This window comes from Colobus angolensis, unplaced genomic scaffold, assembly GCF_000951035.1.
Source record: "Colobus angolensis palliatus isolate OR3802 unplaced genomic scaffold, Cang.pa_1.0 Scaffold89, whole genome shotgun sequence".
Taxonomy (NCBI): Eukaryota; Metazoa; Chordata; class Mammalia; order Primates; family Cercopithecidae; genus Colobus; species Colobus angolensis.
Window position 1 is genome coordinate 5,443,441 of NW_012122820.1, and position 26,012 is coordinate 5,469,452.

The 26,012-nt window shown below is 38.2% G+C and overlaps 1 protein-coding gene across 1 annotated transcript in view; it reads right to left on the reverse strand.

Annotated features, from left to right (window-relative positions):
- Positions 1-10,441: 10,441 nt before the first annotated feature.
- LOC105503935 (chromosome unknown open reading frame, human C12orf4) overlaps positions 10,442-26,012 on the reverse strand; it is a 55,306-nt gene continuing 39,735 nt past the window's right edge. Inside the window, exons 11-14 of the mRNA XM_011931076.1 lie at positions 22,976-23,178; positions 13,892-13,949; positions 13,241-13,308; positions 10,442-12,615 (exon numbers count right to left, since the gene is read on the reverse strand). Of these exons, the coding sequence (XP_011786466.1) occupies positions 12,523-12,615; positions 13,241-13,308; positions 13,892-13,949; positions 22,976-23,178 (422 nt within the window). The 3' untranslated portion in view covers positions 10,442-12,522. The remainder of the gene's footprint in view (positions 12,616-13,240; positions 13,309-13,891; positions 13,950-22,975; positions 23,179-26,012) is intronic.

Genomic DNA, 26,012 nt, shown 5'->3' on the forward strand with positions numbered 1-26,012 from the left:
AAAGAGATGTAGCAATTTCCCCCTCAGGGCTTATTTTTAAAGTCAGTGGCTGAGAGTGCTTGTCGGAAGTGGGGTCAGACAGAGCTGAGGGCTCTGAGCTGCCTGGTGGATGGGATGGGTGCTGCCTAAGAAGAGATATAGTGGTTGGTCCTTAATTTTGGACCTACTGACCTGGGAGGAAAGTCCAGGCCAAAGGAAAGGGATGACTTGCCCAGAACAGATCACAGCTTCCGTGGAGATACAACTACATAGTCAGGCAGTGTTTTGCCAACCCTAAAGTTTTAGCACTAGAGCTGGGTCAGCCAGAGGGCTAGTCGGCTTCTACTCACTCAGTGGGAAATGTAAGTTTTATTGAGGGCTACATGTGCCTGGTAGTAGTATTCTGCTAGGCACTAGACATTAAAGTGTAGACATGGCAGTTTCTGTCCTTGAAAAGATGATAGACAAATAGGGAAAGCCAGACAAATGAACAGATAAATATATTAGTGTGGTAAGTGCAACAACGGTGGTAGAGGGATAAAGCCTCTTTAGTTCCTTAAAGAAGTGGCATCCAAATTGAGGCCTGGTGGTGAACTGAAGGTAACCAGATCAAGGAGGGAGATATTTCAGATTGTGCAGTACTCAAGACATGAAAGAAAATGTCATCTACACAGATCTGTAGGTAGTTCAGTTGTCTAAAGCAGGTATCATCATGTAATAGCCCATAAGCCTAATCCAGCAAGCCATCTGTTTTTGTAATTAAAGTTTTATTTAAACACAGTCCCACTCATCCATTTGCATATTAGCTATGGCTGCTGTTGCACTACAACTACACAGCTGAGTAATTGCAATGGACAACACATGGTCCTCTAATTCTAAAATAGTTACTATGCTGGTCTAGAGAATATCGTTTGGGGAAAGGAGTTGGAGAGTGTCCAGAAATGAGGCTGGAGAGGTAAGCAGGAGATAGACCAACGAGTTCACTCTTTATTTTAAAAGCAACATAGCAGCAACTGACACGTTTGAAGCAGGAACACGGCATGATAATATTTGAATTTTAGATAATTATGGTGAGATTAAGAAGAAGAGGCAAAACTGGAGTTGGAGAAACCAGTTTGAAGGATGGCAGATAGGCAAGAAATAATGGCCTTAATTATGAAGGCAGCAATGGGATGGAAAAAATGAACAGATTTGAAAGATGAGGATTTGGTGATCAACTCTGGGATTGTGTGAGAGGGATAGTACATCAGGCAAACTTTCCATTTGGAATTTTTCTAAGATGAGGAAGAAGTAGTAATGACCCAATAGCTCACTGATACTATTAGACTTCTCTCATTTACATGAATGTTCCAGTCTTTCTTGTCAAACAATATTGTTTTTATTTCCCCCCAGTCTACTTAGACTCAATATTACCACTTCAGTGGAATGTAGAAACCTTGTCACCATATAGGTTTCCATTTATGTTCTAGTTGTTCTTTGCATAAATATGTTGAAAACCTCATTAGATAATGTTACAATTTTTGCTTTCAATAATCAAACATACTTTAAAGAACTCAAGAGGAAAATATTGTATTTACCCAGGCATTTACATTTCTATTCCTTTTCCCTCATTCCTTATGTTCCAATTTTTATCCTGAAAGTCATTTTCCTTTTATCTGAAGAACTTCTTCTGGCAATACTTCCTTTAGCAGGTCTGCTGGCAACAAATTCTCTTAGTTTTTCTTTCTTGGAGAATGTCTTCATTTTCCCTTCATTCCTGAGGGATGTTTGTACTGGATATAGAATTCTGGATTGACAGTCTTTTAGCACTTTAAAATTGTTCCACCACCTTCTGGCTTCCACAAGTTTGGATGAGAAATCTGCAGTCATTCAAATTGGTGTTTCCTTATGAGTAAAGCATTGGGTTTCTCTGGCTGCTTTCAAGATTATTTTATTTGTCTTTAGTTTTCAGTATTTTGATCAGTCACTAAATTTGGAGAAATTTTGGTCAATACTTCTTCAAATATATGTTTTCTCAGCAATACATCTTTTCTCTTCTTTTGGGACTCCAATGTCATGAATTTAGAACTTTTTGTTTTTCCCATACAGCCCATGAGGCTCAGATCATTTTTTCACTTTTTTCCTCTGTGTATTCAACATGGAAATTTTCTGTTGATCGATCCCCAAGTTCACTGGCCATTGACTCTTCTCTTTGTCATCTTGATTGTGCTTCTGATCCTATCCAGTGAGTTTTTTTTTTTTTTTTTTTTTGGAGACTGTATTTTTTATCTCTAAAATTTCCATTTGGTTCTTCTTTGGATCTATTTCTTTGCTAAGAGTTTCTATTGTTTTACACATTTCAAATAAGTTTTAAAAGGCCTTTTATAATGGCTGTTTTAAAGTCTTTGTGTTATAATCCCAACATCTGCCATCTCAGAATTACTGTCTACTGATCGTGTTTTGAGAGTTGAGATTTTTTCTGATTCTTTGTAAGGCAAGTAATTTTAGATTGTATCTGGGTCATTTTTACCATTGTTATGAGACTCTGGGTTTTCAATCCTATGGAGAATGTTGATATTTTTCTCTTAACAGACAATCAACTAGTCTGTTTCAGGCCACACATTCAGACCAACCTCTTGTGGGTTATGGTTTCAATGTCATTCCCATTTTCAAAGACTTTGCAGTGTTATTTGAATTTGTCTTGCATGTGTGTCACTCAGTGGACATCTAAAATCTGGGTGTAGTCTAAGCTCTCAAAAGCTTTGGTATGAAGTTTAGAATTAGAGTCACGCTGGCACATCTCTAGTGTAAGCCCAGGAGTTCATAAACAACTTTATGGGTTGGCTTACAAACTCTCCCTTTCTATAATTTTCCTTGTATTTACCTTGGGTCTCCCATTTTCAGCTTTCAAGACAGAAATCCAGGGCTTTAGTTTCCCACACTCATTTGTGTACATCCTGTAACTCCTGCTTTTTGGTTTTGTTTGTTTGTTGTTTTGTTTCCTCAGCCTGGGAAAGCATTTTCCTCTACTTTTTATCTGGCTAATTGCTACCGATTTTTCAGGTCTTAGTTTAAATATAATTTCCTCCTAAAAGCTTTGTCTTATTTGCATATCAATTATATTCCCCTTGTTATTTTCTCACAGGACCCATAATAATCTATAATTACATATATATTTGTTCATTGATTTTAATGTCTCTTCTACTAGACAGAGGATGAGATTATCTGTCTTATTCACTATTACACAATGTTTCCAGTATCTAAAACAATGCATGGTACACAAAAGATGCTCAATAAATATTCATTTAATGCATAATTATATTCTTCCTTTCATCCATGCATCCATCTGTCCATGCTCTGCCTCATCCCAAAAAAAATATGAAGATTATCACATTCAAATATGAACCTACTCTCAAGGATCACAGTAAACTATATCTTTTTGTAACTTTATAATTTGTAAAGCGTTCTTTTTTTTTCCTGTGTGGTTTTATGAATTAGAGAGAGGAAAATGTATTAATCATACTTTATAGACAAATTAACTGAGATTCGAAGAGATAAAACAATTTGTCCAAGCTCACAGCTAGTAATGAAAGTGATGGGTAGGGCTTAATGACAGGTTAGTTGGTTATAAATTTTTAAATTGGCAGTTATTTTCTCTTAATGCTTATCATTTTCTGGTGCTTATTGTTGCTGTTGAAAATTTGTAGTCTTTAAAATTGTCATGCAAATCTCTCTTTATTTGATTCTTAAAAAATTTTTTAGAGACTTTTAAGATTTACCTTTGTTTTAGGTGTTCTGCAATTTTACCACAAAGGGTCTAGCTGTATATTTATTTTTCTATTTCTGCTTAGATGTCAACCTGCTTCCCGAATCTGAAGATTCATGTTCATTGATTTTGGGAGATTTTTAGTCATGTTTCATTATTGTCTTCTTCCTGTTTCTCTCTACACCCCTAATAAAATTGGATGCTTACCTCACAATATTCAAAAGATGGATTAAAGGCCCAAATAAGAAAAAGCAAAATGTTAAAACTCATAGGAAAAAACATATGAGTATTTAGCTGTGATACTGGAGGTAAGAAACAATATGTCAAGTGAGATATAAGAAGTTTAAACTGTAAAGGAAAAGACTGATATGTCACATCAAAATTTAAGACCTCTGTGAAAATAAAACATAATAAAAAGTAAAACAACAAACCATAGCCTGGGAAAAAATATTTTTTCAAGAATACCTAATAAAAGTTTAATATTTGAGGCCGGGCACGGCGGCTCACACCTGTAATCCTAGCACTTTGGGAGGCAGAGGCAGGTGGATCATAAGGTCAGGAGTTCGAGACCAGCCTGGCCAACATGGTGAAAACCTGTATCTACTAAAAATACAAAAAATAGCTGGGTGTGGTGGTGGGTGCTCCCAGCTACTCGGGAGGCTGAGGCAGGAGAATAATTTGAACCCGGGAGGGGGAGGTTGCAGTGAGCCGAGATTGCGCCATTGCTCTCCAGCCTGGGTAACGGTGAGATTCCATCTCAAAAAAAAAAAAAAAAAGTTTAATATTTGGAATATAGAAAGAATGTCTGCAAATTCCATATGAAAAGGGAAAACAACTGAAGAGAAAAAAATGGACAAAGGATTCAAACAGACAGCTCATGAAAAGGGAAATCCATGTGGGGAACAGTGGCTCACACCTGTAATCCCAGCACTTTGGGAGGCAAGGAGGGCAGATTACCTGAGGTCAGGAGTTCGAGACCAGCCTGGTCAACATGGTGAAACCCCATCTCTACTACAAATACAAAAATTAGCTGGGCATGGTGTTGCACACCTGCAATCCCAGCTACTCGGGGGGCTGAGGCATGAGAATCACTTGAACCTGGGAGGCGGAGGTTGCAGCAAGCCAAGATTGTGCCATGACACTCCAGCCTGGGTGACAGAGCAAGACTCCGTCAAAAAAAAGAAGGAAGAAAGAAAGGGAAATCCAAATGGCCAACAAACGTGTCATGTTGCTCAACATCACCACTAACCAGAGAAATGCAAAATAAAACAGTAACGAGATACTATTTCATACTTATCAGAATGGTAAGAATTAAAATTTCCAAAAATTTCTGCCCAGTCTGTATGAAGGTATGGAGAAAAAGGAGTGTTCATACACTGCCATTAGAAGGAAAATTTGGTACAACTATGGAGTTAAATTTGGAATTTATTAAGTTTTAAGATGTCAATACTATAAAATCCAGAAACTCTTTTCAGAGATATAAACCATGGAAAAACTGTAACATATGTACACAGTGATACATGTACAAGAATGTGGTTGCTGTGGCACAGTATGAAATGACACAAAAGTGAAAGCAACCTCACTGTCAATAAATAGGAGAATGAATAAATACATAAATTGGACTATAGGCATATAATTCAGAGTCTTCAAATATACTGCAGCCAAAATTAATAAAGGAGCTATATGTATATTAGCATGATTAAATCCCAAAAGCATGATATTGGATTCTTAAAAACACAAATGTTGAATGATATGTAGAAGATAAAGCTTTCAGTACAATACTATATACCTCTTATGGCTACACTCTATAGATACGCATTACAACTACAAATTAACCTATAAGAATGAATAACAAGAAAGCCAAGATAGTGGTTACTGCCAAGGAGAGAGTATGACACATTGAAGACAAAAATACTCCCAATTCTTCTCCTCATCCTGTGTCCATGTCCTTTGCAATGTGACTTTTTAGCACTTCTCATCGAAATGAGTAGCCTATTACTCCTGCTCTTGAGTCTGGGAGGGCTGTGTGAGCAGATTTAATCAACACCAGAATGTGATGGAAGTGATGGTGTGTCAATTCTCTTTTCCAACTCTACTACCACTACGTAAACACGTCTGGGCTAGCCTCATGGAGGATGACTCGTGGTGAAGAAAAGTCCAGTTGTCCCAGCAGAGGCCATCTGTTCCAGCCTACAGCCAGCCAACCCCCAAACATGTAAGAAAGCCTAGCCCAGATCATCAGAGTGGCCTACTGACCAAAATACAAAAAATACAGACTCAAAAATGAGCCCAGGCGAGACCAGAACTGCTGAGGTGACCACCCGTGGAATCATAAAGAATAAATGCTTATTGTTTCAGTGACTAAGTTTTGGAGTGGTTTGTTCTCAGAAATAGCTGATACAAGGAGAGACTAGAGCTACAGAAGCAAAAGAGAACCTGCATCTGTGATCTTTTATGTGATAAAAAAGAGAGCCCTAAAGCAAATGTGGCAACATTTTAGGCTGGAACAAATGTAACTAGTAGGCACATGGTTATTTGTTATAATTTCTCTAACTTCTTTTTTATTTTTGAAGTATTTCACGATAAAAGGAAATTCAGATAGCAGAGTCAATGTGCTGCACTAGCCAAGACAGCCAAGAAGATTTTTTTTTAAAAAGTATTTATCCTAGTGCCCTTCCCCCATCCCCATCACCACACACATAAAATATACTAAGTAGATTAGTGATTTCTGAGTTCTGATCGTCTTCTCTCATCCCAGGACATCTCCTCTATACCTTCCTAGCATCTAATCCTCTTGCCTTAGTTGCTCATCTGCAAGACAGCAAACATATGATCAACTTGCTGACAAGAGAGTCATAAGAGTTGAACCAGGAAAGGATTACAGGGGCAAGTTGTTCATTCAGCTGCTATGTGGGTAGGAGACTTTAAATTCCGTAAATACTTCATACTATTGTTATTTCTAAAATCTAGATTCACTTCATATAAAAATATGATAGTCCTTCCTGCTCTACTCAAATACAGGGTTAGTCATCTACCCTGTGACTTCCTCCTGACATTCTAACTTGCCCTGTCCTTTGTATCTGAAGTTGTTGCCATTGCTGGCACAGGTGGCATTCTGCCCATCTGCCAGGAGGATTTGTGCTTCACCTGTTGAGAATAATGAGGGTTCAGAGGATACTCACTCAGTGCCAGAGAAAGGCAGGGATAAGCAGTCCGCTCTCGAGAGGCTCAACATCTCTCTTGGCCCAATGTATTGCTAATGTTTCTATTTTGACTTCCATAGCACTCTGTGCATGCTTTTTTCTGCACTGACTGTATACCTCTAGTATATATGCTGGCTGGTACTGTGGTTACTGTGTGTTCTCTTACCAACTCAATCGGGTTGTAAGCTGCTTGAGGACATGATGTTTTAAGTGACTTAGCATCCCTTCTATCTAGTGAAAGGAAGAAAGGGAAGGAGGAGAAAGGTCAGACAGGAAGGAAGAAAGGAAGGAGGGGGAGACAGGAAGGAATGAAGGAAGGAAGGATAATAGCAGCAAATATTTATAGAATGACTATATGCCAGGTAATGTGCACTTCTTATGCAATCCTTCCAACCACTCAATGAGGTAGATACTATTATTAATTTTCCCTAGCTTACAGATGGGGAAACATGCTTAACGGGATTAGGTAATATGCCCAATGCAATAAGCCACAGCAAATAAACTGAAGAGTCAGCATTTGAATCAGGTTTAACTTTAGAGACTATGCTCCTGATCTCTGATGTTGCTCAGAGTAGAGACTTTTGAGCACAGATGAGCTGATAATAGGAAATGAGAATTTATTATAAAGAAAGAAAAGGAGAGAAGGCTAGAAACTGGGGGAAAGAGAGATGCATCAATACATTCTCCTGCAGATGTCACACCGAACGTACGACAGACAGTTTCTGCTTAATTCCTGAACATCTCCGGAAAGGATCTGTTTGCTTCTTTGGTAATGTGTTCCAGGTTTCATTCTCTGTGCACCAAAGATATCTACGAATAGCTCTTACACTCTCTTGCCAGTGACAGAAGACACATTCACTCGACTCTCACAGTTCGCAGTAGTTATGTCAGATCAAGTTGCTGTGAACCCTGACTCAGTGAACACTGAATCATTGCTCCCAAGGGAGGTAGACAGTTAAATTCCTGCAAGGCTCTGACCACAACCTTCTCATCAGCCCATCAATATATAATCTTGTTTTCTGTGTGCTACTGTTGAAAGACACCTTATTTAATACACCTCACTGACTCATTATCATTGCACTTTCGACGAACAGGACTACGTTGCATACCTGGACAGAGCTTATCTAGACATGTGCTATCTTCATCAGGGACATCACAACCTTCTTGCACTTGGGAACACCAGATAGCACTTGACCACTATGCTTGGACCATTTTGAACAACAAAATGACCAACACAAAGCAATGGGAAAAAAAACCAAAAAACAACATGATGCTAATGACCCATGAAAGGGACATTTATTTGCACTATGAAAGCTAAAATAAGGCGGCAGAGCATCACCTTGCTGCATTTAAGCTGGGAACATATGTGTTGGGTGACTCAAACATTTTGGTGCTCTGAACATGTCCACAGATAACCTGAAAGTGCTGCCAAAGGCCCTGCTTTTTACTCTATTGGCCAGTTACAACATCCACGTGACTTTGATGGGATGAATCTATTGTCTTTGTAAATGACTGTATGCTTTTGTAAATGTCTAACAATTTTAGAGTTACAAATAAATTTTAGTGAATAGGTGATTTCACAAATATGGTATCTTCAACTAATGAGGATTGACTGTATATAGTATGAAGTTCAGCCAGCCTTAGAATCGGATATATGAGAAAGCCTGATATGTCTTCCATTTAGACATATTCAGAACCGTTTTCCTGTAGGAACACACGAAATGAACCGCAAGACAGATCTGAAGCGTATGGTAATTTTATCGGTGTATCTTTAAATAGGACATTATAAGCACATATTGGTCCTGCAGGCAACCTCAGGAGGTGACTCCTCCTTTCCCCTGCTTTAGCTGAAATTTTATTTTAGTTATTAGAGATCATCAGCATCACAGATCACAGAAAAGTCTGCCAAGTCTTCTGTCTTTACAAGTCCCATTGCCTTTGTATAACCTTCTAGAGGCTGAATCTTGCACTATGCCTTTGTGTATAGAAGAAACTCAGTAAACACTGGCTGTTTACTGAACGAGATTCTCAGGGTCAATCTGCTATTTATGTTTTCTTGATCTCTGCTTTCCCTTTGTAACATACTCTCATATAAGTATTTCTGTCCAAGGTTGTGGTTCCCAGCTTGGGGTTCCTGGAATTAGTGATCCTTTAAGATGTTACTGAGCTATTTAAAGAATCTCTCAAAAAATACATTTCACTTGGATGAGGTCCCACAGGTTAAGTCAAACACCAAGGCTTTGTTTTTGCAAGTTTGCGTGGGATCACACAATGATAATTCTTGCATTTTATGTGGTAATACTGCGCATGAGAATGCACGGTGATCACTGTAGGTGACAATACTATGCGCCGTTTGCTAATCAGAAGCTTCTCTCCAGACATCCTGTCTTTGATTCAATAAAAGATTGCTCAAATAATTCCAATTGTTTACGTTCTCAAAACATTTCGGGCAAAGATGGGATGGATAATGAAAGGTTCTTGAATAGTTAAAGGATAGAAAACCACTCGTTTAAAAGGTTTTGACAACATGGTACTTTTTCCAAATAGGTGTTGTATTCTTTTTGTTTCACATTTATAATGATTTTTATACTTCTATTACTCCTACTGAGCAAATCAGTCCAACTTCATATAAATGGAAAAACTTAAGTCACAGAAAAGCAGCCATTTTCACCTAGAAACTGAAAAATAGAAAATAAAAGAAACTAGAAAATAGGCCTGAGGCTCCAGTCTCTAACTTTGGTGGGTCCTTTCTACAGTTCTGTGAATTTTCCCTTAGAGCTTTTAGAAATGAAATGTTTATGTGATTTCATCTTTCTTTTGCGAAACATGTTTTCTTCTTGTGAGAATTAGCCAGGATCCAGCTGAAGTGACACAAATGATGGTGTGTACCGTGCCAATAAGAGATCTGCCAGCTCCCAGGCAAGTTCAGTCTCTTCCCGCTGAAATTCTTTCTCATGCATTTCTTCCATTCTGGTCACAGTCATGCTGAGAAACAGCTGGGGCCACACTTCTAGATCAATGGCTTTGCTTGTGTGGTGCTTTGAGAGCAGAAATGGGGGAAGGGAGGGAAACAGCAGCACAGAATGGAGACCTCAGGTTCAGTGTCTCTGCCTGATTCCCAAAGCACACTCTTAAGGCCTTGAGGGCCATTTAGGAATATGTAACTGTTTCTACAAATAGAAAACTTCTAACTCACAGTCCTCACCAATGTCAATGTTTGTGCTCATCTCCCCATCCTCAGACTCTTGTGGTCAGCTCCTCTCAACTTATTGGCCATTCGCCACTGCCTCCATTCCATTTCTGCTCCTATCTGCGCCTTACTCAGTTGTCCGTTGGTATCCGCAGGAGACCGGTTCCAGACCCCCTGCCAATATCGACATCCCTAGATGCTCCAGTCTCTTATATAAAATGGTGTAGGAATTGCATATAACCTACACACAGCCTCCCATATACTTAATTCATCTACACATTACTTATACCAAATACAATGTAAATGCCGCGTAAACAGATGCTATATTGTATTTTTAAAATTTTTATTGTATTATTGTCTTTTTTCAGAATATTTTCCATCCACAGTTGGTTGAACAGAGAGCCACCTGTACCTAGAATGCTGTCTCAGCCTAAGGTACCTTCTTCACATCATTCATGAAGTGCTTGAAACCACTCCCGTCCAAGAAGCCCTTTAGAACACTCAGAAAAAGATCCTTATCTCATAATTCTTGGTCCAAATACAAAACTCCAGACTCCTCAATTACTGCATCACTAAAATTCCCACCATTTAAGTGCATATAATTAGCTTTTTAATTATATATTTATTATTAGCTTGGTGTTTGTGTGTTTCCATCAGTGGTAACACCATAAACATAATTTTTCCAATTTTACTACTTCTATAACACAGTTGCATGTGAAAAACGGACATTCGATAAATTTATCCTGATTTCATATGCCAGATAATACCTTTACACAGCCCTCAGTTAAAGCCACCAGTTTATAAGTAACTTAGTAGAATAGCCTAGAAGTGACAAAGGAAGAGTTGGGCAGCAGCATTCAACAAACATCCGTGAATGAAACTTCGCTCCTCCATTCTGATACCTCGGCTGCACTGATTTACCACTCTCCTGGTTTCTGCCTCTGTCTTCCCTGCTTTGCGTTAGAATCAGTCTCAGTGGTAACAGTGATGCCTGAAAGACAATTCCTCCAAGAGAACTGTATGGGCTCTAAGGGTGAAACACCTGCCTTCTTGGCAGAATCGCCAGGCTCCCTGACAAACAATTTGGAGAATTTTGGTGTCTAATGGACATACTGCTGGAGTGGGTGTTCTCCTTAGGGCTGTCTTCAGTGTTGTTACTTGGACACACCTTTTCCTTGAGTAGAAAATTAAGACACATTCTGTTACAGGAAAGCACTCTGCTCGCCAACAGAGTTTCTATAATAGTTGTTACATTGAGGCATATTAATGAAGGACGTTTTGTTTCTTGTCATCAAGACATGCCATCTTATGACACCAAATGCTCTCCCTTTCATTCTTGTGGCCAGTTACAATATCCACACAACTTGGAATTGATAAAACTACTGCTTTTCTAAACATCTGTGTGCTTTTGTAAATGCCTTTGTTTAATGGAGTTGCTACTCATAGAAAATGTTATAGATGGGACAAATATATGACATGCAGCACCTGAGAAAGTCGTGCTATAAGGAAAAACAACAGAAAAGGAGGGGAAATAGAGAAGAGGCAGAAATGGGGATACATTTATCTGCAAAGAAATGCAAGAGGTAGAAGAGTGGTTATGCAAGCTGAGAACACAGGGAGGACAGAAATATAAAAATGATCTTCCTTGTCTGATTGTCACAAAGTTCAAGAGCACTAAAATACTGCCAGGGGCTGGTTTAATCTTGACATCAAGCTTGCAAAAAAGAACACTATTTCTCAGTCCATGAAATGTTATCAACATGCAAATGCAAGGTCACAGAGGGAGGATGAGAGAGACGGAAAAAATCCGAAACGTCTTCTGACTCTAACTTGTACATCCTTAGAAGGAGTAGATTAAAAGGAGGGTTCTGAAACAGGAGAGTTTAAAAGAATAAGCACATTTGTCTCATACATTTGTGTTTCTATAAAAAGATTTTCACAGGAAATTTGTACTTGCAATGTATATTTCAGTGCTTTTAAATTTTGTTTTGGCAAATAAAGTAAAAGGAAGATTTTATCTGCATGTTTAATTAAGGCTTGCACCTGATATGAGTCAAGCCTTCTGAAAAAGTCAAATGCCTCCATGTAAATATAATCAAGCTTCCTTTTGCAAGTATCCATGTGTGATAAATACAAAGTTTTAGATTACTAATATTCACAGGTAACATGGAGAAGAAAAACAAAAGAAATTCATAAAGAAACTTTAAGTGTTTAAGTTAGGGGTTGATCACTAGTTTGTGCAGTATATAAATTTTTGGAATGGTTTCACAGACATGTATCTTGATTTGTGGATTCAGTTGCAGGTTCTCTTTCTGGGCATCTTTTGCTTGACAGATTCCCAGCATAGCACAAGTTCCTGGAGAGTTTAACAATCCTCTTCTGCCAGCATGTCAATCTATAAGGGTTTAGTGCTTGGATGTCAGAGTGAGTGTTGATGATACTCGGAAAATCTGGGGAAGCATGTTACTAAGTTGATAAAACATTTCTTCAGAAATACTCTGTAAGAGGAAAAAAATAATAATTGCACTTGTCAAATCATCATTGATTTTTAAAATAATTTTAGAAGTGTTTTAAAATATGGACCTAGTTCTACTAGGAATATGTGAATGCAATATGTGAAAATTATCTTTCATGACTGATATAACTGCATGGCTATAGACAAGGGCTGGTTTTCTGGCTCCATCTTCTGAGCACTTATGTCCTTTCTGTCAAATAATAAGTTTGAGTAATAGAAAAACCTCTAGGCAACACTAGTGTAATCAGTAATATAAAACCACTGATGTTGCTCAGTTCCTTCACAGAATACAGAATCATTATCTGCTAATGTCCTTATTTAAGAACGCTTTATAATCTATATAATACAAATGTGGAGGAAAACAAAGGAATGATGGGTCAGGTTTTATTTAGGGGGTTAAACAACAAATCCCAGGAGTGGCAGAGGCTGCTATCTTTGACAATACACTAAGTGCCTTTATCACATCCAAATACTTCTCTCCTTAAAACACAGAAAGCGATTCGCATTTTAAGTTGTATTTAGGATTTTAGGGCAGGGTGCCTAGCTCTATCTGTGAGAAATCTAATAAAAGAGATTAAATTGGGGGGAGATCTATTCAGATAACATACCTGTGGTACTAGAAACTGCACTGTCCTAGAAATTCCTCCATCCCATGAAGCCATTTCCATCATGAAACCTAAAATAGAAAAACAGATGTTGCTGCATTACAAGTTCTGGCCTTCAAACCTACCCGTCGCTTACTGAAATTAACTGAATTTTCATTGTGGGGCTTCATGGCTTGACTTTTTAGGGAGCCATTTGCCTGTAGGATAGGCTACGCCTAAAGGAGAAACAAATGTTTGCAATCCCTAATTCTTCGTGCCAGAGAGGTTGAACAGTTTCGTCAACATGCTCTTATTTATGATTTCTCATATCCAATTTAGTCTCCATACAATGAAGCCAAGACAGCTTATTAAAAGTTAATAAATATGTGGCTCTAGTTTTTTCTTTTTAAGAGAATAAAGGTAATAGCAAGCTAGCAGCAGAACAAAGTCTAATTAATGTCCAAATAGCCTTGTATTTCAAAGGGGCTGGAGACTTATTTTGTGACTAGAAAAATAAAACTAAAAAAGCCTATTACGAAATATTTACTTGCTAAACTATCTAACTGAAGCAATAGCTGACAGGGGCATCTTTCACTTCTGTCTTCTGGGTTGCTCTACTTTCCATATTTGGGAGGAAATACAGGTGGTGGTTGTCAGAGAGAAGATCACGCTCACCTTTGACACACTTGAACACAAGTTCTGCTCTCCTTAAGCACCAGGGTATAGTCATTTCCTAAAAACAGAAACAAAACATAAGATATGTTTTTAATAGAACTTTGTATAAAAAATAAAGTCAGATCTTTATTTATCTATAATGTTGACCATCCACGTGGTGAACAGATTTAGGCAACTGTTTGCTAATCCCAACTGGATTTCCTCTAGTTTTTAGGCATGCAGCTTCTTCCGGCTGTAAGACTATACTTGTGGAATACAAACTAATTTAGTTAGCCCCATAAATACGATTAAAAAAAAATCCTTAATTTTTCTGGATAATTCTAAAGACAAACATAAATGACATAGGAACTCTACCTACTAACCTCAATGTTAGCATAAATAATTATATTACATTGTATATTTGCGTAAGCAGTAAAATGTTTTTACTGTATAGTACATTATTACAAATGAGTGGAAATAAACAAATGCCCCATCCCAGCCACCTAACAAAACAAATGCATTCATTTTTCTACGTTCCTTTCTAATCTTCAGTCAAATATGGATATGTCACTGCCAGTCTATAACCAAAACATTGGTAATTTTCCATAGTATGATTAGCATGTATACCATTTAAAAATCTATTCCTCTTCACAAACACCAGAATTGTTTTTCCCTAAGTCTTCATAATTATAACTATAAAACATGTAGATTATTTTATTGTGATTATCAAACTTTGTGGGTCTCAGGATCTTTTGCACTCTTAAATCAAACACCAGAATTGTTTTTCCCTAAGTCTTCATAATTATAACTATAAAACATGTAGATTATTTCATGATTGTGATTATCAAACTTTGTGGGTCTCAGGATCTTTTGCACTCTTAAATATTAGCCTGGTGCAACGGTGCACATTTGTAGTCCCAGCCACTTGGGAGGTTGAGGTAGGAGGATTGCTTGAGCCCAAGTGTTCAAGTCCACCTGGGCAACATAGACCCCTACTCTAAAAAAAATTTTTTCTAAATTACTGAGGACTCCGAAGAGTTTTTCTTTATGTAGATGATATCTTGATATTTATTGCATTAGGAATTAAAACTAAGAAAACATGAATTTAAAAACAACCCATTCATGTTAATATAAATAACATTTGAATTAAAAATAACTATTTTCCAAAACAAAAAAAAATTCAGTAAGTGTAATAATGTTTTAAATTTCTGCAAATCTCATTAAAGCCTAGCCTATCAGAAGACATCTGAATTCTTCTATCTGTCTCTGCATTCAATCTGTTATATTATCACACAGCACGTAGCTTCTGAAAAACTCACTGGACACATGTGTGAGAATAAGAATAAAAAAGGCAAATGATGTCTTCCTTACCAACTACTCAGTCTTTCATCTTTTGTAAGCAGGCTTCCACCCCATCACTCAACTGGAAATTCTTTATGTCAGATCATCAATGATTATTCATTACCAAACCTTTTCTCAGTCTTCTTCTAGTTAATTGCTGTTTACTTATTGCTGTAATTCACATACCTTGTGACCACTCCTTTTCTTCATGACATTTTCCCCACCTCTGCCCCAGGGCTGATGATCAAATTATTCCACTTCTTCACCGGTCTCTGAAGGTCTTTGTGACCTCACGGCTACTTACCGCTATGGCTTCCTATCTAGTGTCCTGAATTCTAGCGTTTCCCCTCTAAACCACTAATTTTGGCTATTTGAAGTATATTTCTGATCATATTATACTCCTGTTTTAAGAACTTACAATTGCTTCCTACTGTCTCACACATAATATGTAAGCCTTTCTTTTACTATTTAAGGCTACATACTTTAAAGCCAAAGCTACTTTAAGCTTCTGTGACTTTTAAATTTTTAAAAATGAAGGTTGCATTCAAGTATATCTGCTCACATTTGCCTAAACATGGTCTGCAGTGCCTGTCACCCACCTCCCTCCATTCTTCCTCAATCTGTTTCTGCTACCTGCAATGCCCTTCTCAGTAATTCCATCTACTGAACCTGATCTTCATTCTTCAATGTTCAGCTTAACTGCCATCTCCTCCATACAGTATTTCTTATTTTCCCAGCTACAAATATGTCTCCGTTTTCTGAACTCCCAAAGTACTTTACTATTCTTTTATCTCAATGCTCAAATTTTTATCCTGTCATTTTTGGGGAGAAGGGCAGAGGAACAGGCAGAAGGATGGGATTTATTCTTTTTCTTCTTTATTAAGTTGTGTGCTCTCTGAAGGTAGAAGCCACTTTTTATTCACCTTTATTACCTTTACAATGCCTTCTATAATATTGAGCAATACACATGCTCAAAAACATAGGTTGAGTGAATTAGCTTTTATCCATGGACATTTAAAAAGAATGTGACTTTCTCTGAGGCCAGAAATAGGGTTTAATAGGAAGCTACTTTTAAACTTGTGTCCAAGACACTTGGGTTTAAGATTGATTAACAAAAGAGGTGTAGTTTTTTGGTTGGCTAAAAAGTAAAGAATCCTCTTGGGTTAGGTCCTGGAAGCTTCTAAAAATTCACTAGAATTTTCTGATATTCAAGTTTAAGTTATAACACTTTGGCTTCAAAGTTCACAGAAAGAAGAGTATTTCCTTGTAACTGCAAAGACTGCTGCAAAAGAGCTACAGTGGTCTTATGGAGTATGCACATGCATGGAAGGACAAGTGTTTGGGTTTTTTGTCTTACTTCCTCCTGGTGAAAAGATGATGTACAGAGAGAACAAGGTCACAATGTCTACAGCTGGCTGGGCCCAGTGGCTCACACCTGTAATCCCAGCACTTTGGGAGGCCAAGGCAGGTGGATCATCTGAGGTTAGGAGTTTGAGACCAGCCTGGCCAACATGGTGAAACCCTGTCTTTACTAAAAATACAAAAATTAGCTGGGCGTGGTGGCGCATGCCTGTAATCTCAGCTACTTGGGAGGCTGAGGCAGAACTGCTTGAACCTGTAAGGCGGAGGTTGCAGTGAGCCGAGATCATGCCACTGTACTCCAGCCTGGTTGACAGAGCAAGACTCCATCTTAACTAACTAACTAAATAAATGTATGTATGTCTGCAGCTACAGAGCAATGCTGATGGCTCTGAAAACTATAATAATGTCTTATGTTTACATGAAACCTTATAATACACATAATCTCACAAAAATAACCTTTATAAATTAAAAAAAAAAAGATGCTCAGAGAAGTGCAGTGAATTGCTCAAGGTTATGTGACAGCCTGAGGCTTGAATCTTCATTCTCTTAATAGCATCTTTTGATGACCTAAAGTTTTGAATTTTAAAATGTAATTTATTACATTCTTCTTTTATGGCTTATGCCTTTGTGGCCTAACAAATTTTAACTGGCTTAACCTGACGTCATCAGGGTTTTATTTTATGTTTTCCTCTAGAAGCTTTATAATATTGGCTCTTTTGTTGAGGTATGATCCATTTTAAATTAATTTTTATATATGATATAATGTAAGGGTTAAGACTGTTTTCTATATGAATATCCAGTTCAACACTGAAAAGATTATCCTTTCTCCCACTGCATTGCCTTGGCATCTTTGCTGGAAATCAAATGACCATATGTGTATGGATTTATGTCTGGATGCTTTATTCTGTTTTCTGATCCACAGTCTATTCTTTTGCCAATATCACATTGCATTGATTACTGTAACTTTATAGCAAGTTTTGAAATTAGTGTAAGTTCTTTAACTTTGTTCTTTTTCAAAATTGTTTTGGCTGTTTCAGGTCCTGTGCATTTCCATATACCTTTTAGAATTAGCTTGTCAAAATCTCAAAATTACCTTATAAGAATTCCAATTGGGATTATCAATTTTAGAACTATTATCTTGACAATATTGAGTCTTCCAATCCATGAACACAGTATATATTTCCATTTATTTAGGTCTTTTAAAATTTCTCTCAGCATGTTTTATAGTTGCCAGGTCACTTTTCATAACATCTTTTTACTTGAAGGCATTTTAAGCTTGTTTTCAGTTCTTTAAACACAGTAATCAACTACTGTATGGTCTGTGTTTTATAATTCCAGTGCTAAAAGTCTTTGTGCATCTGTTTCTATGTTTGGTTGTTTCTGCTGATTCTCATTCATGGTATCTAATTTCATTAAGGACCTACTTATTCACTTATGTTAAACATTTTATTCAAGAACCCATATGTAGGAATAAATACTATTGTACAACTGAGTATTTGTATCATCTTAAAATATTACTCTAAAACCAATCACTTTTTGAAATACTATGATAGTAATCAGAATCAAGGAATTAGTACTATTTATACTGGTTTAATGAAGCACTCATTTTTAAATATAAAAAAGCATTTTCTGACAGTAACTTGTCTTATAATCTAGAATTTACTGACATCTATGATTAGCCTTGAATTATTTCAGGCTAAGGTCACGTCTAAACACCACTAGTCACATGAGGACAACTAATGTGAACTCTAAGCATAGAGCTTATTGAAGGGCTAGTTTTGAACACCAACAAATAGAATACATATTATTCCAATGCATTAAAATCAGGATACTAATGGTAATAATGACAGATTGTAACACAAGTTAAAACAGGGATGGGTTAAATGGTATGACCAAAAGTAGGTAGGGAAAAAGTAATCAAGTTCATTGTCCTACTTGTCCAAAGATCATCATATTTTCCTCATTAATACCCTGCTTTCTTGCTTTTTGTATATGTGGGGTTAATAGCATTGTCTAGAGCAAGTATTTGTGATACAAATTAAGAACTTCACACTTTTCAGAATGGTGTGAATTAATGATAAAGTTTCATCAATGTGATTTAGAGAAGATACCAAAATACCAACTTGTGACAGGACCCCAGCAAATCTTTGAAGTGACGGACATATTTTAAAAATAAATCTAATTCTCAGATGATATAAACTTCATATTCAGTATACTTGAACTTAATGACACTTAGCAGCATATGACTCTAAGAGGAAACTAGACAGCTACCTGTATATGCATGTGCACGCACACACACCCAATCCCCCCCGCAACACACGTCTAAGTTTTCAATCTTCCAGGTCCCTCCATAGAGACTCCACTGTAAGTTTAAGATAGATGCTTGCAAGAGTTTTTTAATCCTGTCATTTTGTCTCTGACTAAAACCAGCACCAAAAAGAAGGGTTTTGGGTACTTAGAAAAGGTAAACTGCAAGCTTTAGAATTCAGTAAGGTCATGACAAGAATGACTTATTGAATGTCATCATGAGTTGTGGTCAGCAGTTTCACAAGGAGCTCACTTCTGGAAACAAATCTTAGTATATATGATATAGCAGATGGTATAGACGACATAGTGGGCCAGGTAACAGTATAGAAAGTTTTTGATCATAAGTTCTAAATAATGGAAAAGTGACTAAATCACAGTGACATGCCTGTGAGAATGCACTGTTAGAGAAATTCAATGAAACTGGAAGGCTCATGTTAACCATTATAGACTTTATAACTGGCCACAAATTGGGCCCTACTGTCACACTCTAGATGACAAGTGCACAAAAGAGATTCTACACCTACGAACATGAACTTAAAATCTCAGTTCTGACTACAACTGAGACAATGCCTTCTGTCTAAAGCTCATGGTTACTCAACTTGAATCCTCTCATTAGGGTAAGGCTGAACTGCAGAGTTAGCCAGTATGTTCTTTTAAGTCTTCACTGTATGTCTTGGAATTTAGATGTAAGAATTACCATCTGAGTTTATGCACCAATGGGGAATATTCCACGATTATTCTTTACTTCTCAAGTATGTGCCTCTGAGGTACTTGAAACACCTGCGTTAATAAGTTTCACAACCCTTGTCAGAAGATGAGAACTAGTTTGGCTTTATTCAATATAACAGCATAGGTCTAACTACTTCGAAAAACTATTTGGCATATCTACCAAAGTTAAACATAAATATACCCTGAGACCTAACAATTCTATCCCTAAGTATATTCTCAACAGTAGTGTCAAAAGATGGCTGTCTATTGGAATGTTCATAGCAATACTACTCATAATAATAAAAATCTGGAAAAACTACCCAATTGTCCATAAATAGAATGTATAAATAACTGTGGTCTAGTCACACAATGAAATAATAAAAAACAACAACAATGAACAATCTATAACCATGCACAATATTATGGATAGATCTCACAAACATAATACTGAATGAAAGAAGCCAGATATAAGATAAACAGCAAAAGCAAGCCCAACTAATCCATAATTTTCGGGATGAAAACAGTGGCTATCCTTGAGGAGGGAGTGTGGTTTAAGTGACTGAAAGGGAAGTGGCTGCTGGGGTGCTGGTCATGTTGTTTCATCATCTGCATATTTGTTATATATGGGTGTTCAGTCTATGAAGAGTTGAGCTGTATACCTATGTGTACCTTTCTATATGTGTGTTATACTCCAATATAAAAGTTAAAAACAAACAACAAAATCTTCATTAGTAACAACAGTTACAAAACTAAACAATTTGGTAAGCCCCAAATTATTCAACAAGTTAACAGCAAAAATAAAAGCAAGTTGAGAATTCAATATTCTTGCTTTGTAGCTTCATTCCATAAGACTGACTCCAGTAAGACAGTATCTTGAGATCACAAAGATCTATTGAGATAAAACGGATAATATGTCTTTCTTCTTGTTGATAGGTTATTTTTCCTTTATCCTTTTTAAACTGCAATTAATTTCTATAGCTCTTTTATCTGACATAGGACATGGGCTATTTGAGTCATCTTCATTTTCTTGCACACACTAAAATATGGTAACTGAGTGTCTAACAACTCTGTTAGAAGAGGAAAATGACGCCTGAAAATGCTCTGGGATCCTTGCACCAAAGCGAAAACAAATATTACCTCTATATCCTGTCTAGTGTCTGAGTTTATAAACTTCTTGACCTGAATGGATGTTTAAATACAACAGATGGGAGAATCATAGCTCAATATACTTTTGTGAATTAAATTGGACACTTTGGAAACAAACTTAATGTTCTGCAGCTGGCCTTCCCAATTTAAAACATGTAACTTTTGTAACATTGTGGGAGAGGGAATGCTAGTAGTATCAGATGTCTGGAAGTAAATCTGAACTTAGTGACTTCTGGAAACACTGTTTTTGAGGTTGTTTCCCACCTACATATAACCATTTTTATAAACTGGTTAACCAGGAGTCCAGCTGCAGGAATGTTTGGATGAATTCCTTGTGGTAGGAATTCATCATAAACTTTGTTACTCCCAAAGACCCTTTTATAGATAAACTAGTTAGTGATGATGATTTAACAATAGCTAAAAATTCCTGATGGAACTAAAACTTCATAAAGCTACGGTGGGGAAAAAAAATGTTTGTCCATCTCTCTTGATACCATATTAGGTATGACTGAGGCTACAGAAGTGAATGGAATGAGAAATTAGCAAGTCTGATGAAGCTTTCATAGGACAGTGCCAGGATTCTCCTAATCAAAACAACAAAGTGCCTGGTAAAAATATACCAGCATAGATTATAAATGGGAAGTCATTTAAAATCACCCTGTCACTGCACTCCAGTCCGGTCGACAGAGCGAGACTCCGCCTCAAAAAAAAAAAAAAAAAAATCACCCTGTCTCAGAAGGACAAGAATTATTTTTTTGTGTTTATATAGAAGCAGACCCCAACCTTTCTGGCACCAGGAACCAGTTTCACGGAAGACAATTTTTCCACAGACTGGAGTTGGGGGTGAGGGTGGGGACAGCAGGGATGGTTTCAGGATGAAACTGATCCACCTCAGATCATCAGGCATTAGATTCTCACAAGGAGCGCGCAACCTAGCTCCCTTGCACACGCAGTTCACAATAGGGTTCACGTTCCTATGACAATCTAATGTGGCTGCTGATCTGACAGGAGGCAGAGGTCAGGCAGTAATGCTCGCCCTTTGATGCTCACCTCCTGCTGTGTGGCAGGTTCTTGGCCTGGCGGTTTGGGACCCCTGTTATACAGGATCCCAAATTTAAAATGAGGCCCCTGTAATATAATGAGTCTAAGTGGGGACTTAGTCTAAAAAGTAAAACATAAAATCTTTTACACTGTCCTTTACAACATATCATTTTGCTTTTGGTAAACAACTATACATAATCAATAATCAAACTTCCTTCCTAACAATCACCATCTCTGCTTCCTAGTCAGCAATTTTTTTAAGAGATACAGTTTCACCATGTTGCTCAGGCTGGTCTTGAACTCTGGGCTAAAACAATCTTCCTGTCTCAGTCCTGGAAGTAGCTGGGACTACAGGGGCCAATTTTGCTTTTTAATAAATGCCTCCTCAAAATAAGCAGGCGTCGAGTTGCTGATAGGAGTCCTTCATCACCAAGTTGAACACTGGCTCTCCTATGACTTGTCTGGACCTGTTTGGTTTGAGGCTCATTTGTTTCTCCCGACTATGTAAAGTTGAATTTTAGTCTTTGTATTATTTCTACAATGTATGCCTTCTAACCAGTTTCTATGTGGGTGAAGGAAGAAAGAGGAAAAACAGTCATGGGAAGACACTGTTAAAAATTAAATTATAGTACACAACAAAATGGAAGAACGATTATGCTACATCTTAATTGCAGAACTGTATTATCTAAAAAGAACCCTTGAGAAAAATGTTAAACGAACGCTGGTTTCTTCCTGTCATCTAGCATCTCTTTCCATTACCTATTAATGCATACTCAGAAAACACAAACTAATTTTCATGGCAGCCTAAGCCAACTATATACGTGTATGTAAATCTAACACTACTTAAGGCAAAAAAGAAGAAAGGGGGTAGGAAGAGGGGGAAGGGGAGAGGGAAGACAGGGAAGAGGAGAAAAAAAAGGAGGAGAAAGAGGTGTAGGGGCACATACCTTATCCAAAGCTAAATATTATTTTGATTTTCTAGTCTATTTACTATAGGACAATGCTATAGCTCTATGAACATAAATGATTAAGGAATTACTATTTTGTATTATATTTCACTCAATTCTACTAATCAGACAGGAGATGCAAAAATCCATTAGTTTAAAAAAATGTAAAGTGGATTATTATACAATATTGAGGGTTAAATCAGTATTATAATTATGTTAATCATAAAATTCCAGGATTTTTCTATCTGCTTACCTCTGACATATCATGTACCAGCAAGAGAGGAATGCTTATTGTTGTGATGTCATGGGTACAGCAAACTTTGAGTATATTTCGGAGTCCCATAATGGCAGGATCACGAGCAGTGATGTTTCCCGATTTCACATGGTCATCCACACAAAGATGGAAAGCAACATGGATTTCTGAGAGATTCGAATGCCGTGTAATATAAAATTCCCCTGTGAACAAGAAACACAATTATCATGATCAAATGCCTAAGTCACAGTCATCAATGGGCTTTATAAATAAGTGAAATTGGCAATCAATGTGCTGAACTAGTGGGGTGTATCACGAACATTTACCAGATTCAGGAAGCAACTGTGATTACTGCTCCTTAATTCTCAGAGAGAGGGTAATGAAAATAAGAGACAATAGCCAATTATGCAATAGGCTCATAAATTGCTTTGAAGTGACCACCAAGCAGTAAATAAATCAAATAAGTGCTCACCTTTATTTTTATGTAAATGCCTAAAATGTCAAATTAATTAATTAATTAATGTATTTTGAGATGGAGTCTTACTCTGTCACCAGGCTGGAGTGCAGTGGCACAATCCCAGCTCACTGCAACCTCCGACTCCCTGGTTCAAGCAATTCTCAGCCCCTTGAGTAGCTAGGATTACAGGCACGTGCCATCACGCCCAGCTAACTTTTGTATTTTTTTGTAGAGATGGGGTTTCACCATGTTGTCCAGGATGGTCTCCATCTCCTGACCTCATGATCTGCCTGCCTCAGCCTCCCAAAGTGCTGGGATTACAGGCGTGGGCCACCACGCCTGGCCTAAAATGTCAAATTTAACAGGTAAAAAAGGTTACTTGTTGTGTCTATGCCCTAAATCTGCTCTTCCTCATCTCAAGAGACCAATCTGTCCAGTTAGTTGCCCAGGACAGAAAGATAGGTGTCCCTAATTCCTGTGCTTTCCCTCAATGCCTATCACCTCATCCACAATCCAATCTACCACCAACTATTTTCAGTTCTATCTCCAGAAGAGCCCACATCTGAGTATTCCACTTTTATTGGTGTCACCCCAGTTCATGCTACTGTAATTTCTCACCTAGGTTTTTGTAATATTCTCTTAATTGATCTCCTTACTCCCTGCTTGTCCACCTACAAACCAATTCTTCATGCAGCTGTGACTTAAATATATATCATATCGCTCCCCTACTTAAAATCCATACTCTTTATCATGGTCTAGAACAATCGTCCCCCATGGACTGGCACCGTCCATCACCTGGTAGGAACTGGGCTGCACAGCAGGAGGTGAGTGCCAGCAAGGGAGTGAAGCTTCATCTGTATTTACAGCCGCTCCTCACTGCTCACATTACGGCCTGAGCTCCACCTCCTGTCAGATCAGTGGCGGCATTAGATTCTCACAGGAGCGTGCACCCTACTGTGAACTGTGCATGTGAGGGATCTAGGTTACGTGCTCCTTACGAGATTCTAGTGCCTGATGATCTGTCACTGTCTCCCATCACCCCCCGATGGGATCATCCAGTTGCAAGAAAACAAGCTCAGGGCTCCCACGGATTCTACATTAAGTTGTGTGATTATTTCATTATATATTGCAATGTAATAATAACAGAAATAAAGTACACAATAAATGTAATGCACTTCAATCATCCTCAAACCTCCCCAACCCCCGGTCTGTGGAAAAACTGTCTTCCATGAAACTGGTCCCCGGTGCTGGTACCAAAAAAGCTGGGGACCACTAGTCTAGCAGGCCAAGATGACTTGGACCCTGCCTCTCTCTCCAGTATCTTCTTGTCTCACTCCTTCGTCACTCCAGTTACACAAGCTTTTGTTCCATTCTTCAAACACACAGAGCTTGTTCCCAATTCAGGGCTGCTGCCTGGAGAGCTTTTCTCCAAGATTCTCACAGGGCTGACTTCTTTTCATCAATCACATCTCAGATCAAAAGTCACCTCCTCAGAAAGGTCTTCCTTAACTATCCTATCTACTAGTGGTCTCCTCCACCCTTTACTCTTTCACCTTATTCAGTTTTATTTTCTTCTTAGCACTGAAATTATTTTGTGTACATATTATTTTAAAGAGACCACTGTGTACGTGCCATAATTATAGGGATTTTGTTTATCTTCTTCAGTGTTCTATCTTTAGCAAGTAGAACAGCACCTGGCATGTAGAAGATACTCAATAATTATTTGTTGAATGAATATTTTAGGCTGAACGCTGGAGCAGTCTTTCTCAAACATTAAAATCCATGCTTCCTACCATCACTCTTTTTTCTGTGAAGCCCCACAAGCCAAGAAAAATCTCATCAGCTTGTATTTTCTGTAGTTCGTATCAACATAAAGAAATAAAATCGGGGGGCGGAGCCAGATGGCCGAATAGGAACAGCTCCAGTCTTCAACTCCCAGCACGAGCGACACAGAAGACTGGTGATTTCTGCATTTTCAACTGAGGTACTGGGGTCATCTCACTAGGGAGTGCCGGACAATCGGTACTGGTCAGCTGCTGCGGCCCGACCAGTGAGAGCTGAAGCAGGGCGAGGCATCGCCTCCCCTGGGAAGCGCAAGGGGGAAGGGAATCCCTTTTCCTAGCCAAGGGAACTGAGACACACAACACCTGGAAAATCGGGTAACTCCCACCCCAATACTGCGCTTTAAGCAAATGGGCGCACCAGGAGATTATATCCCACACCTGGCCAGGAGGGTCCCACGCCCACGGAGCCTCCCTCATTTCTAGCACAGCAGTCTGCCATCTAACTGCAAGGCAGCAGCGAGGCTGGGGGAGGGATGCCTGCCATTGCTGAGGCTTAAGTAGGTAAACAAAGCCCCTGGGAAGCTCGAACTGGGTGGAGCTCAAGGAAACCTGCCTGTCTCTGTAGACTCCACCTCTGGGGACAGGGCACAGCTAAACAACAACAACAAGAAAAGCAGCAGAAACCTCTGCAGATGCAAACGACTCTGTCTGACAGCTTTGAAGAGAGCAGTGGATCTCCCAACACGGAGGTTGAGATCTGAGAAGGGACAGACTGCCTGCTCAAGTGGGTCCCTGA